We start from the raw sequence: 13040 nt of genomic DNA, 5'->3' as shown, positions 1-13040 counted from the left end.
CTGGGTTAAAGAACTGAATCTCATTGACATTTATTCATGTATTGTCTGCTGGAAGGGTTTTTGTTATTCATATGTTCCATTTATATATTTATTGGTGCATTTGTTGATATATATTTAAATGCATGTATAAATTGCATTTGCTTATCGGATATACATTTTTCTGAAGTTTTTGAGCTGAAGCTGCTTGATTTCTCATCATTTCTAAGAAAAGAAAAGAGATCTCACCATCTGGATTGGTGTTTTGCAAAGGTCTCTCTCAGTGACGAGTCTTTCCTGGTCAGTTACATATAGGCCTTTCTGAGCCAGGGCCTGGATGACACCGTTATGACCCAGTAGGGGTCTAGCAGCATCGCTACGTAGAATAAGGCTGCCAGCCCTACAGTAGAGTTCGGCTGACAGAAGTAGCGATACCACTGGAGGTTTCAAGTGCTCCTGGTCATACTGGTCCTTATAGAATGGCTTCTCAAGCTCAACTGGAATGCAATCTATGCACAAACAGAAAAAAGAATATAAACAGGTCAGAGACAGATATACATTCAGATTTTTAGATGGAACAGCAAATTGAAATTTTGTTGTTTAAAGAAAACAGGTTACATAAGGTAAGAGCACAGATAAGAATTCTAAATTCTACTTTCTAAATTCTACTTTCTATTTTTTTAGTTTGATACAATGGCAGTGACAAAATACCAGTAGCTGGGCATGTCTAGTCTACTAGTGATTATTTTTAAGCACTTTTGAATTGGTAAAATGTGATGGATTAAAAATCTAAATTAAAGGAGAATTAATTTTTTTTTTTCAAATCATTTCAATTATTTTTAAAATATTCCATAAATTATGTTTGAAAAATCTCCTGGAAGGATTGCAAACCCATGATACAGTGAGATAGCAACAGCAATAACAATACAGTGAGATTAGCATCATAGTCTTTCATTTAATAGTAAAAACCCTATTTTGGTAACTATAATAATAATTGTGTAAGTCATTATAGATTACAGCACAGTTTATACTACATAACCAAAATTGCAAAGTTCCTCCACAATACAGTGACATTCCCTAGTGTTAGACAGTAAAGGGTTAATGGTTTGGTGGTTATACAGTAGGAAGCATAATTTGATTTGCCACTGTCACCCATGGCTGATAGAGTACCATTATAAACAAAGATAGCCGACAAGAAAGTTCAGACAGACACAGTGTCTAATAATGACCACTGTTACAACTAATAGGTGAAATAGGTGGCAGTGGCAAATGATAGAACTAAAAAAATGTTTCATGATAGCTGTGTGTAGCACATATCGTGTTTTGTGAGCCAAACTCTTACAACGCTTCGTATGGGCAGAGTTCTCAGAAGGTAGTAACGACTACTGGAGAGGGAATGACAACACAGCAGGTGAGTGAATAATCGATGCTGACAACCTTTTCTAATTTAAATGTGATTGTTGTATTTATAATGATAATGTCTCTTTTCTCTTGTTTCAGTACGTAAATCACAGGCTGGACAATTACTTAATGTCAATCAATGAATATATGTGTTATAACCCTTCATTTTGTTGTTTCAGGTATATAAATTACACAGTTTGACAGCTTCCATTCAATTAGAGAGTCGTTCACATTACACTTCATACAAACAAAATATACCACTTCACTATACCATTTCAAATACCCGAATATTGGAAGGTGCAATTCGTTCAGTATAGCTTAAGTACTGTATACAAAATGTGCAGTTTGTAATTTAACCAACTTTTAACACTGAATGAACTCTTATTTATAACACTCAATGTTCAGTTCAGAAGACTGAATCAGAATCAAAACTCAAGAAATCGATTCAGAGATTCAAACCAAAAATTCAATTATTGGGAATTAAATGAACTCAGTTCATGAATTAAAAGACACAGTTCACTGCTGATTCCTTTATACCAGTTCAAGTGCAAAATTAATGTCTCTTCGTTGCAAATTAGAAAGGAATATGCATGTTTTAATAAGTTTGAATCCTGTTTGTCCAAAATGAAAAAATAGAACTTTCCTACCAGTTTGTTGATTTTAAACAGTTCAATCAGCAAGATTGATCCGTGAGCGGCTCACCGTTTGTTCACATTGAGGTTGCGTTTACTGTAAAGTTGTACTGTATCCTCAGCACAAATTAGGAAACTTTAGATGATATTTTCATGGAAGAACAAACAAAATAAACCCAGCCAAGGGAATAATCTAAAGACTAGTCAAGTAAGAAAGTTAATTCACGATGCTCCGAGAGCTAGCACTGGTCTTCATCTTTTATATCTCCACCTTAGCATCATCTCACTCCAGTTACAGCTGTTTCTAGTCAACACATCCGCTCTAAAATCCAGTCTTTAACGTGTATTTCGTCAATTTTCTCTAATAAATCGCCATTTACACAGAGGTCTCTTTCGTTCTCCTGTCAGAGCGGCAGGTTGGTGGGAACTAATAGAGTTCAGTGATGCCATTAGGCCATTCCTTTTCTCCACATTTTTCCTAACTCATGGTTTTGGTTTTTCTTACTTTTACTGGTGGCCTGGGTTACTCAGGTTACATATGTCACTACAGGACAAAAAAAGCACATGGTTGGTAATAGACCACATAGGATGGATTATACCTTTCACGTACAGTATGTTGCTAGTCAATTAGAACACAAGCACAATTAAGTATACTATATACATATATACTATTATGACAGCATGAAACTATATAATATCATGCTTTCCACCTGATTGTCCATGCCATACAAAATGTTTAGAAAACTAAAGTACAAAATAAAATTAACATTAAAACAGTTAACATTAAAAAAAAAGAATACAGGGGTCGAACAAAATGTTTATACGGATGAAATATGTATCTCTTTATTAATAAGGCGCTGGACCACCATTTGCATTTAAAATAGCTTCGTACATTCTTGGAATGGATTCATACATACGATAGTGTTAATTTTAAAATTCTTCTATTAGTATTTAAATCTTTAAACGGTTTGGCCCCTCCTTATCTTGCCGATTTACTGACAGAACATCGTCCAGTTGTGCCTCTGTGGTCGTCTAATCAGAGACTGCTAGCAATTCCAAAATCAAAGCTGAAAAGTAGGGGTGATCGTGCTGCTCCCAGACTGTAGGTAGCTGCTCCCAGACTGTAGAATGCGTTGCCTGTTAGCATTAGATTTTCTCCTTCCATATCGGTTTTTAAAGTTAGGTTAAAAACATACCTTTTTGAATCAGCATATGGTCCAGGATGAAATTTTATTGTACTGTATTGTGTACTCGGATAACCGGTAGAAAATGAGTGAGTGAGTGAGAGTGAGAGAGAGTGTATTGTGTACTTGTGTTCCTTTATGTATTTTATCAATTATTGATATTTTATTGTTTTTTGCATTGATGTAAAGCACACTGGTCAACTGGTGTTGTGTGTAGTTGTGCTATAGAAATAAAATTGACATTGACCTACAACTTTTGAATATCTAGGGGAATTTTGCAGCATCCCTCTAGCAGAATACCTTTGAGTCGCTTCAGAGTGGTTGGAGCTGGGAATCTGCTTCTCATAGTCTTCAGCTCTCCAGGTTGGTTAATGGTTAAGCAATTGCAACTCTTCCTTTGATGTTGGATTGTAAATGTTTTTTTTTTTTTTTTGTGGAAACAGTGCCTTTAAAGCTGATATTAAGTTCTGCTGCCACTTTTGCTGCAGTAGTTCTTTGTTGTTTGGACACAATCCTACCTAGAGTTCAATTTTTATCACCAACTTTTGATTTTCAACTGAGGAAGTCCTGCCATGCTTTGTATATGCAGTCATAATCATGGAGACTGTTGCTCTTGAAACACCAAAGAGTTGGGCCTGTAAAGGTTACAGATGTTCCTGCTAAAAAGGCTTCCACGATCTGTCCCCTTGGGATTTCTGTCAAATCGCCCATTTTACCAGAGTCCTAAAGTAACTACTGCTGAGCACATCTTGTTTTATGCAACCAGATGCATATAGCAACAAAAAAAATAAATAAATGATAACCACAACATCTGGTATTATTAACCCTTATAACAATGGATTATTTTTCCCACCCCTGTGGAAATAAGTGGCATTTGTAGTAAAGTGACATTTTCTGTAAGTGCCACTGAGCTTGAAGGTTTAAAGGTTTGAAACATGAAATATTAAAGAAAATGCGTATGAAAATAGCTTATGAAAGCATATGAAAATAGAGTAATGTGTTGATATGAATTAATGGGTATGAAAATAGTAAGTGGTAGCTCAATGGTTAAGCTGTTGGTCTACTGGTTGGAAGGTTGTGAGTTTGAAGCAAGGCTCTTAACACTCAATTGCTCAGCTGTGTAAATGAGATAAATGTAAGTTGCCTGGAGAAGGGCATATGCCAAATGTTCATTGTTGCTTCATCTTCATTGTTGACTTTGACAAAGATGTGCTTACCTCCCGGAGGGTGTTCTTGATGTGGTTAACTATTATAAAGGTGTTTTGATTCAACAGTAAATGGTCAACAACCACAGTTGGTTTCCATGATCATCTGTGCTTTTTGTCATTCCTGAGTTGACCAGTGCATTCTTTATTTTTTTGTGTGTGTAAAAAGTGATTGTCCCTTCCTTTCAAGATGGAAGAACCTTGGTGTTGGAAAAATATTTGCAACTTGGAAAGTCTAATTTCCAACTTATTTACAACTATAAGAGCATCAGCAATGTCTTTTCTCATAAGTATTGCCTTTTTCGGAGACGTTGTTTACACTGTCTTTAGGCTTGCTGTTTGGGATGCTCTCTTGGTGGTTAAATAAATTAATTGTTTCCTTTTCTTTCTTTCTTTCTTTCTTTCTTTCATTCTTTCTTTCTTTCTTTCTTCTATCTTGCTTTGCAATAAACCAGTGTTTGTACTGTGGCCATTGTACAAAAATCAGCAGTTCCACCAATGCTGATAATTCTTTTTTATGCACCAACTCCTCAGTGTTGCCTGCTGTGCTGCCCAATTGCCAACCAAAATGAGGACTTTCTATCATTAAGACTTTTTACTTGTTATAATTCTGTATACTTGCACTTTTTAATGCATATAATTGCTGTCACATCTTTAAGCTCTCTGGCATTAACATAAGTAACAGCTCAACCACATCATTTGATGGAGTGATAATGTTGCATTCACTGTAAGTAATTTACACATATTTCTGAATAACATTAGATAACCAAAGCCTAATAATGGATAAAAGGCACTCTGAGAGAACAAAAAACACAACGTGTTAAACATTTTTATGTATTTATTAGCATCTAATCCACCTGTGTAAAAAGTGATTGTCCCTTCGTTTCAGTAGCGGGTTACACACTGCTTTGCTTGTCAGTGGCAGTTCTTAGTTTTCTGTCTCCATTATATAATCAGAAAGTCCGTTCCAACAGCCAGCAGACAGTAGTCTTGAATCCATGTCCATGCTTTAAGTAGACCACTCAACTGTTACTTTGTTTTGAGTTCACACACATACTTGGCCTAATCTTAAACACATCCCTAAGCCCACATTCATGTAACAAACATTCATCACTGTTTTTTGTCTGCAGAAAAAAATATGTTATGCAGCATCTTTCAACCACTTCCAAAGCGCTAATGCAAAACTGATGCTAAACTGGCCAACACTCACTGAATAGCATTAAGCCAAATATATACCGCTTATGTGGCTAGTACACTAGCTTCTTAGTTAGAAGTATAGAGACACTGTCAGTACCAATAAAGGTTACACTTCCTGTGTTTGTCCTCATCAAAGGTCAGCAGCTCAAGTGGTCATTCTTACAGGATACATAACCAAAAATAAAAGACCACAGAGAAGGTACAACATTTCAGTATTCTTTAAATGTTCTGTGTAGGAAATTTGTGAAATGTTTCAGTACAAAAAAAAAAAACATCCCAAACACACTGAAAAATTATGTCAATAATCAAATCTTCAGTATCTTCAGTCTTAAGTTAATATTTTATTTTACCCAAAACAAATCTTAAGATAACCATGTGTTAAGTAACATGAAATTAACCACAGACAATTATTAACACTGCCAATTTTTATATATATTTTAAATAAAATGCAAATTGCTGTGCTATAAGTGGAATAACACACTCCGTAACATACTGATCACAAACCCCTACGCATGTATTATTATTTTGTATAACAGCATGGTCCAGAGCATATTATTATTTACATATTAGTTATTATGCTACATGGAACTACACCATGTAACACTATCTGAAAATGAGGAGTGAAACAAGCTGTAAAAATGTACAGGGTAAAAGGGCACACTGCAACAATTAGTGTATATAATTGGCATGGGCCATTTATACTCTTATCTCCTAAGGATACAAGATCACCAAACATTAGCAAGCCCAATAATGACCACCTGATCTTAAATCTTAAATTCCCTCATCATTCATTCAACTTCTGTATCTGCTTCATGTGTTCCTGAGCTTTTTTATGGGTGATATTTTTTTGTTCTTTTTTTTTGTTGTTGTTGTTTTTTAAATAAGGTAACCAATGTGGAAATGTAAAGTTTGTAAAAGTGACCATCTTTTGGTGACATAGTATGTATTTGTGCACAGCAGATAAGTGCTTTTAAAGCAGTTTTGACTGCATCACATGAACAATGATAGAACTACCCATTCACATACATTCACTGCTCATATACTTTCAAGTCATGGAATGAATCTGCATGTTCATATAAATTCAAATAAAATTCATGTGTTTTAGTTTTTTTCATTTGTTATTTACAGAATGACAGCACTAATGTCAAACATGATTATGTCTTCCAAAGTCTGTGTGTACCTCATGAAAAATCCACACAAAGTAGTAAAGGAATATTTTTGGTAAGGTAATCTAACTGATCCTTTTACACAGTTTATCTTGTACCCAATGTGAATGTAGATTGTAAATATCTATTTGGATGTCACTTTTTCTGCAAGATTTCCATATGAATGAGCAGTAGAAATTTGGTCACTGGATCTTTTCACTGAAACATGACTGTGAAGAGGCCATACTGTAGATGTCCCAATGGACATTAGAATAATCGTGTCATCGTGGTGCTCAGCAAGTGTACCAAGTGTACTCTTTCCAGTGGCAATGCTGCTGGTCTTGAATATGCTTTCAACCTAAATTATCCACCAAAACTTAGGTACCAAAACGTTTGAAGTCATTCAGAAAAATTTTTTGTAATTGGATGAAACAGACTATCAGTGACAGTGCAAACACTCAAATCCAAGTTATTTTGAATGTGAAGAACTTTTTGCAAAAAATCATTTTAGTACTAGACATTGCAAGTCTTTTGGAAATATGCTTGAGATTATTAAACTATTAGCTCTACAAGTGGGCAACTTGAAGTAAATAAAATCTATAAATCATGCATTCACCTTACGTGTTGAACGTTCGTAAATGTAACATAAAATTATGAAGTAAAATTTACATGTAACTAATGTGTAATTGTGACAAATCTGAATTATTTTGGTTTTACTCAAAAAAATTGTCAACTTTACCTGAAACTCTTTTGTTCACACAACTTAATTGTAGAAACTACTCAATTGGTAATTGTATAAACAACTACTCAACCTACTTGCGTGGAACCACTTAACACTACTTTTTTTATGTAAATCCAACAAATCATTTTTTGAGTGTATGTTACATGCCCTACAGCATGAAGAAAAAAAATTAAAAGTAGTATTGCTAAGTCTAAGGACAATCCACCAACCATGTTTGTTAAACTTATTCTAGTAGTTGAACTGATAAATGTGTGTTTGGATGTGAACTTGCAAATGCCATTTAACAAATATCTTACACTAAAAGCTGAATAGCTATCATGCTGTGGATTTTTCATATAATTCCTTAGGAAGGAAAAACACCTATTGCCAAACTATAAAAAAAGACTGTCCCAAAAAAAAACACCAGCTACAGAGAAACACACGCAATTTCCAAAACATGCTCCTTAAAAGTGTTTCCATTTTGTGCGTGTCTGACAAGGGAGAGGAGAGACAGGAAACCACTCTTTCCGCAAGTACAAAAAGAGTCAGCCTGAAGCTTTTTAGTCATATATATTTGCACTGTGAATCATAAAGGCTCAGTATGTGTTCTGGAACTTTTATTGCAGCATCTTCATCATGTACTATTTTTCACAAGAGTAACCATAACCATCTTTCAAAAGTTTACCTCTCAATAACTTACACCGCTAACTTGTCATTTCTAACCAAACTCATAAATCTCATCATCTAGAGTTTGGATCTGTTCCTCATGAGAAATCTGAATAAGATAAATTACTATGATTTAAAAAATAAAACACACACCAGCATGTATTTAATATTGTAATGTTTTGTAAAAAGGTAGGTAATAAGTGTAAAGTGGCTATTAAGGTTGGTGGCTAGGCTGCGTATTTTCATCCTTGTTATAGCATTGCACAGTAGAATAGCATAATTTTCTGTCTCCATTATATAATCAGAAAAACTCTTTTTCATGAGTCAGCAGACAGTAGTCTTGAATTCATGTCCATACTTTGTTCAGACCAGTCAACTGTTGCTCTGTCTTTAGTCACATGCATGCTTACCCTAATCTTGAACACATCACTGCATCTCTACAGGAAAAAAATATTATGCCGCATGTTTCAGCCATGGACAAGCTTGCTAATGTAAAACTGATACTAAATTGGGGAAACACCCATTGGATAGCATTAAGAAAAATACATACAAAATACAGCTTATGTGGCTAGTACACTAGTTTCTTAGAAGTATGGAGACACCGAAGGTTCAAATAAAGTCTACACTTCCTGTGTTTGTCCATCTCAACAGTAAGCAGCATAATTATGCTCATGTGGTCATTCTAACAGGAATCACCAAAAATAAAAGACCACAGAAATCATACAACTTTTCAGTTTCCTTATTGACTTATTTTCTTTATATGTTCTGTTTAGGAAATTTGTATTTCAGTACAAAACAAAAACATCAGAAACACACAAAAAAAATCATGTCAATCAAATTTGCAGTATATCAAATCTCATGAGTCTCAAGTTAATATTTGTGTTTCAAGCCAAACTAATGTTAAAATGACCATGTGTTTAAGCCACTGCCTAAAAACCTAAACTCAAAAATGCTTAAATTTTACTTCTGTCAGTGAAGAGTCTGATAGAACAAACAGGCAGCCCCTGAAATGATCTCACTCCAACCTACAGTGACCAAAGTCCTTCCTGTTTTAGCACACTCCACCAGACCACTGTGTTGTAGCATTCTGGGCTGCTTCACCACAAGACACAATATCACATGGTGTGTATACGTTTCAGTAGACCAGTTCATCCTAAAGGTGTTCAGTGTGGTTGAGGTGAGGGTTGAGATGAGTTCTTCCAAACCAACCAAATCTTTATGGACCTGATATTGTTCACAAGCTCCAGTGACAACAGAAATTAGCTCCGGTGACAACAGAAATTTTAATGTTACTTTCTGACAACAGCAGGTAAGGTCCTGCACATATGGTTCTGATGGTCAGGTATCTGTAAACAAGTCCAGTAATGGAATTGTGATTGCATCTGTCAACATGTAGAACAAAACCTTTGCTGTGATGCAGGTTTCTCATGTTGCATCAGTAGCATCAGAGAATAATACTGATTTAGGTTCAGTTCATCCGTCAATTTAAAAAAGAGAATGTGAATCAAGGGGGAGGTCGATTTGGGTAGGGACTGTTGGGACATGTCCAGGGAACACTGAATTGTCCATAGGAATAATAATTAAAAAAAAAAAAAAAAAAGATGTGGTAGCGCAGTGTTTAACATGTTCAAATACTGATCAGAAGGTCATTGGTTTGAATCCCAGGCCCACCAAGTTGCCACAGCAGGGCCCCTGGTCAAGGCCCTTAACCCTCAATTGCTCAGGTGTACAAAGTGAAATAAAAAATGTAAGTCACTCTGGATAAGAGTGTCTGCTAAATGCTGTAAATGTAATTCATCCAAACAATTCAATTATATACAGTATTAATACTGGTGTATTGCTTTTTTTTTTTGCTTATTATTTTATTTTACATTTAGTTAATCTAAGAATCGTTTAAATGAGAGAAAAAAAATTCACAACCGCGTTCTGTAAAAAAAAAAAAAAAAAAAAGGCGCAATTTGTGGCACACAAACGGTTAATAAATCTCCGCAGAGTCCCGCCTCTGTAACTCACTTCTCTAATAGGATTGGCTTTGCCTTTCTTATGTCCCGCCTCTATAACCTACGTCACTTTATGATTGGCTTTGCATTTTTTGTAAGTTGTAACGTAGGCTGCAGCTATATTCGGTTGTATGAAGCGCCAAAGCTCTGTGTGAAGAAGCGATGTGAATGATTGTATTATAGGATACAGATAGTACTGATATAGGCGAGTCTGTCCTGTCACCTGTCCTTTCAGAGTTCTTTATATTCTAGACATTGTTGAGCTTAGGGTCAGGTTCAGTCAACCAGATCCAGATGTTCTGCAGTAGATAGAAGAAACTACTGACTGGGGAAGTGAGTGTCATTATTGATCAGTATTCAGAACTGAATATGGACAATAAGTCCAGCTAGCCATGTTTTGGTCTACTAAAGTACTAAAGTGGCTAATATCCTTAAAGGAATGTCAGTTGAATTGAGATGCCTGTTTAATCAAGTTATAACCCTGATCAGGTTGCTTTTAGCCAGATTAGTTTTAGTGCTCTCAGAAGAATAAAAATATGGCACAGAAAGATGACACAAGTGAGACGGAACAATTGAGACTGACTGTTGTGAGTTCGATCCCAGGTCCACCAAACTGCTACTGTTGGGCCCCTGAACAAGGCCCTTAACCCTCAATTACTCAGCTGTATAAGAAAATGAGATAATGTAAGTCGCTCTGGATAAGGGCATCTGCCAAATGCTGTAAAGGTCATGGACAGAATAAACTGGACAGAATTGATGTGAAGCAAATATGCCAGCAGTTTATATTTGGTAATGACAGACGTAGACATGTATTGTTCAAATAGCAAGCAACAGTACAGTACATACTAAGCTGTCTGTTTTTATGATGTGGCGAGTTACCAATTATTTTTATATATATATATATGTATATATATATATATATATATATATATATATATATATATATATATATATATATATATGTATATATATAAAAAGTGTGTGTATGTAAAGTGAAGTCTGCACACATTCCTTGTGTTGTGTGATTTTTAATGTGTTATTTTCTTTTTGCTGGAGCAGATCTGGAGGAAATCTGCTGGTTCAGTTTTTTACTTGCCCTGCCAGAATTCTTACTGCAATCAAAAAAGGGTATAATAATTACAATCAAGCAAAGTAAAATAGACCTATTGTATATTTGTTGTTTTTGACCTGTATAACCTTCATAAAAAAGGTTATGACATCATAAGTACTGTTTTAAATATTGTTCGAATCAGGTGAACATGATGAAACTTTTGTGACAATGTGGCTCTGCAGACAGTTTTATTTGTGTCCCCACTAATGTTGGGGTGAATATACACAACTCACAAATAAGGTTAGTTTAAGCCTGTACACCGTTTCCAAAGTAGAGGTTTGGTTTGTCAGATAATTGGGATAACAGTCCCTGTGTTAAAGACAAGGCCACGTTCTGAACACCATCATGCTGTTTTACATCAACATACATTAATACTTGTAACAAACTATTTAGAAAATGCAGTTAACCAGTTATTGCTTATCAAAACGATTTTGTTTAACATCCAACGCAGGCCTAGAAACTTGTGGAAATACTACGAAGTGACACCTACCTGAACCAAAGGCTTTGGCCACAAGCCACGTCAAACTGCTCGCTATTTTTGCCCTCGCAAAGTCGTAGTGGTCAAACGATTTAATGGTCGGGGCGACGAACGTCCCCCTGTTTTGCTTGGAGCCTCCTGCGTCTTCCATCACGACTTCCAGAAGGATAAGAGCGGAAACTATGGAAAAAACCCGGCTGATGGCATTTCTGTCAATGCGCAAATCGCCTACCAAAAATAACTGCGCGCTGTTCGAGCTCTACAATCCAGACTTCTGAATATCGGACCATTCCAAATCCATACCGGCGTTTCTCTATCGTGGGCCGAAATCGATCCAGCGACTAAACGCAGAGATCTGCGGTAGTTTTCAGCCCTTTTCCGACATTATCCTGTGGCTGCGGCAGAGGCTCAAGCGCAGCGAGACACGCAAAATTCTGCCATCATTGAGTGTCAGTGCGCCTTAAAGACATTTAATACCATTACCGCATTTAACTTTAGCGCATATCACTATTCTATAAGTTTAAGGCTGTGCCCTCCCAAATGCGTCCTCTCTCTCTCTCTCTCTCTCTCCCGGTCTGTGCGGTTCGCCTGCCGCACTAGTCTGGAAAAGTAGGAGTTGCCTGCGCATGCGTCCCACACAGAAATGCAGTCTGGTGACGTTTTTCATCCTTTTCAGTACCAAACTTTTTCCTCCTTTCCTCAGTACTACAGTACATGTTTGTCCATCTAAGCACTACTCAGTCATTCGAATCTAAGCACACCCACATTTAATTAATACATGATTAATACTAGTTTTCTTGATTTTATGACGTGGCATATTATTTTCTGCCTTTTTATTTCAAGACACTCAAAGGAAGTTAGAAAATACACACATAATATGCATGCATGCATTACTGGACCTCGCTCTAATGTGTATATACAATTGCATTTACCATTTAACTACCGAAATGCTATCTAAGTCCATTGGGCAGTTTATTATAAATCTAAACTTTTATGATTGTGCCATATTTAAAAAAAGCAATCCCAGTCATTTTTATACCAGTGCTGCAAATCAGAACTAAGTAAAATGTCAGTACTCAAATTCTAAGCATTATGAGTGTAGTGCATGGCACACAAACTAGATGTGTTGTACCCACCGCTATAACAGGCAAACCAAAATGCTCACAACATCTGAAGCTTTGCTAATGAGAGAGATCACAGATACAGGATCAGCTAAATAAAGAACAAGATTATCCAATCTGCAAAAGCATTATCAAAAGAAAGCTTGGTAGTAGAGGTGTCAGAGTTTGCATGCAGTGTTTTTCCTACACTGTAGTGAGACACC

General features: G+C 36.0%; 1 protein-coding gene across 2 annotated transcripts in view; it reads right to left on the bottom strand.

Annotated features, from left to right (window-relative positions):
- The window catches only part of camsap2b (calmodulin regulated spectrin-associated protein family, member 2b), a 40509-nt gene extending 28221 nt beyond the window's left edge, over positions 1 to 12288 (bottom strand). For both annotated transcript variants that reach the window (XM_060871994.1, XM_060872003.1), the window contains exons 1-2: positions 11729 to 12288; positions 226 to 485 (exon numbers count right to left, since the gene is read on the bottom strand). In XM_060871994.1, coding sequence (XP_060727977.1) covers positions 226 to 485; positions 11729 to 11867 — 399 coding nt within the window. In that variant the 5' untranslated portion in view covers positions 11868 to 12288. The remainder of the gene's footprint in view (positions 1 to 225; positions 486 to 11728) is intronic.
- Positions 12289 to 13040: the final 752 nt, after the last annotated feature.

The sequence above is a fragment of the Tachysurus vachellii genome, chromosome 1, assembly GCF_030014155.1.
Source record: "Tachysurus vachellii isolate PV-2020 chromosome 1, HZAU_Pvac_v1, whole genome shotgun sequence".
Classification (NCBI taxonomy): Eukaryota; Metazoa; Chordata; class Actinopteri; order Siluriformes; family Bagridae; genus Tachysurus; species Tachysurus vachellii.
Note: the sequence above shows the minus strand (reverse complement) of the source record. Positions and strands in the feature narration are given on the sequence as shown.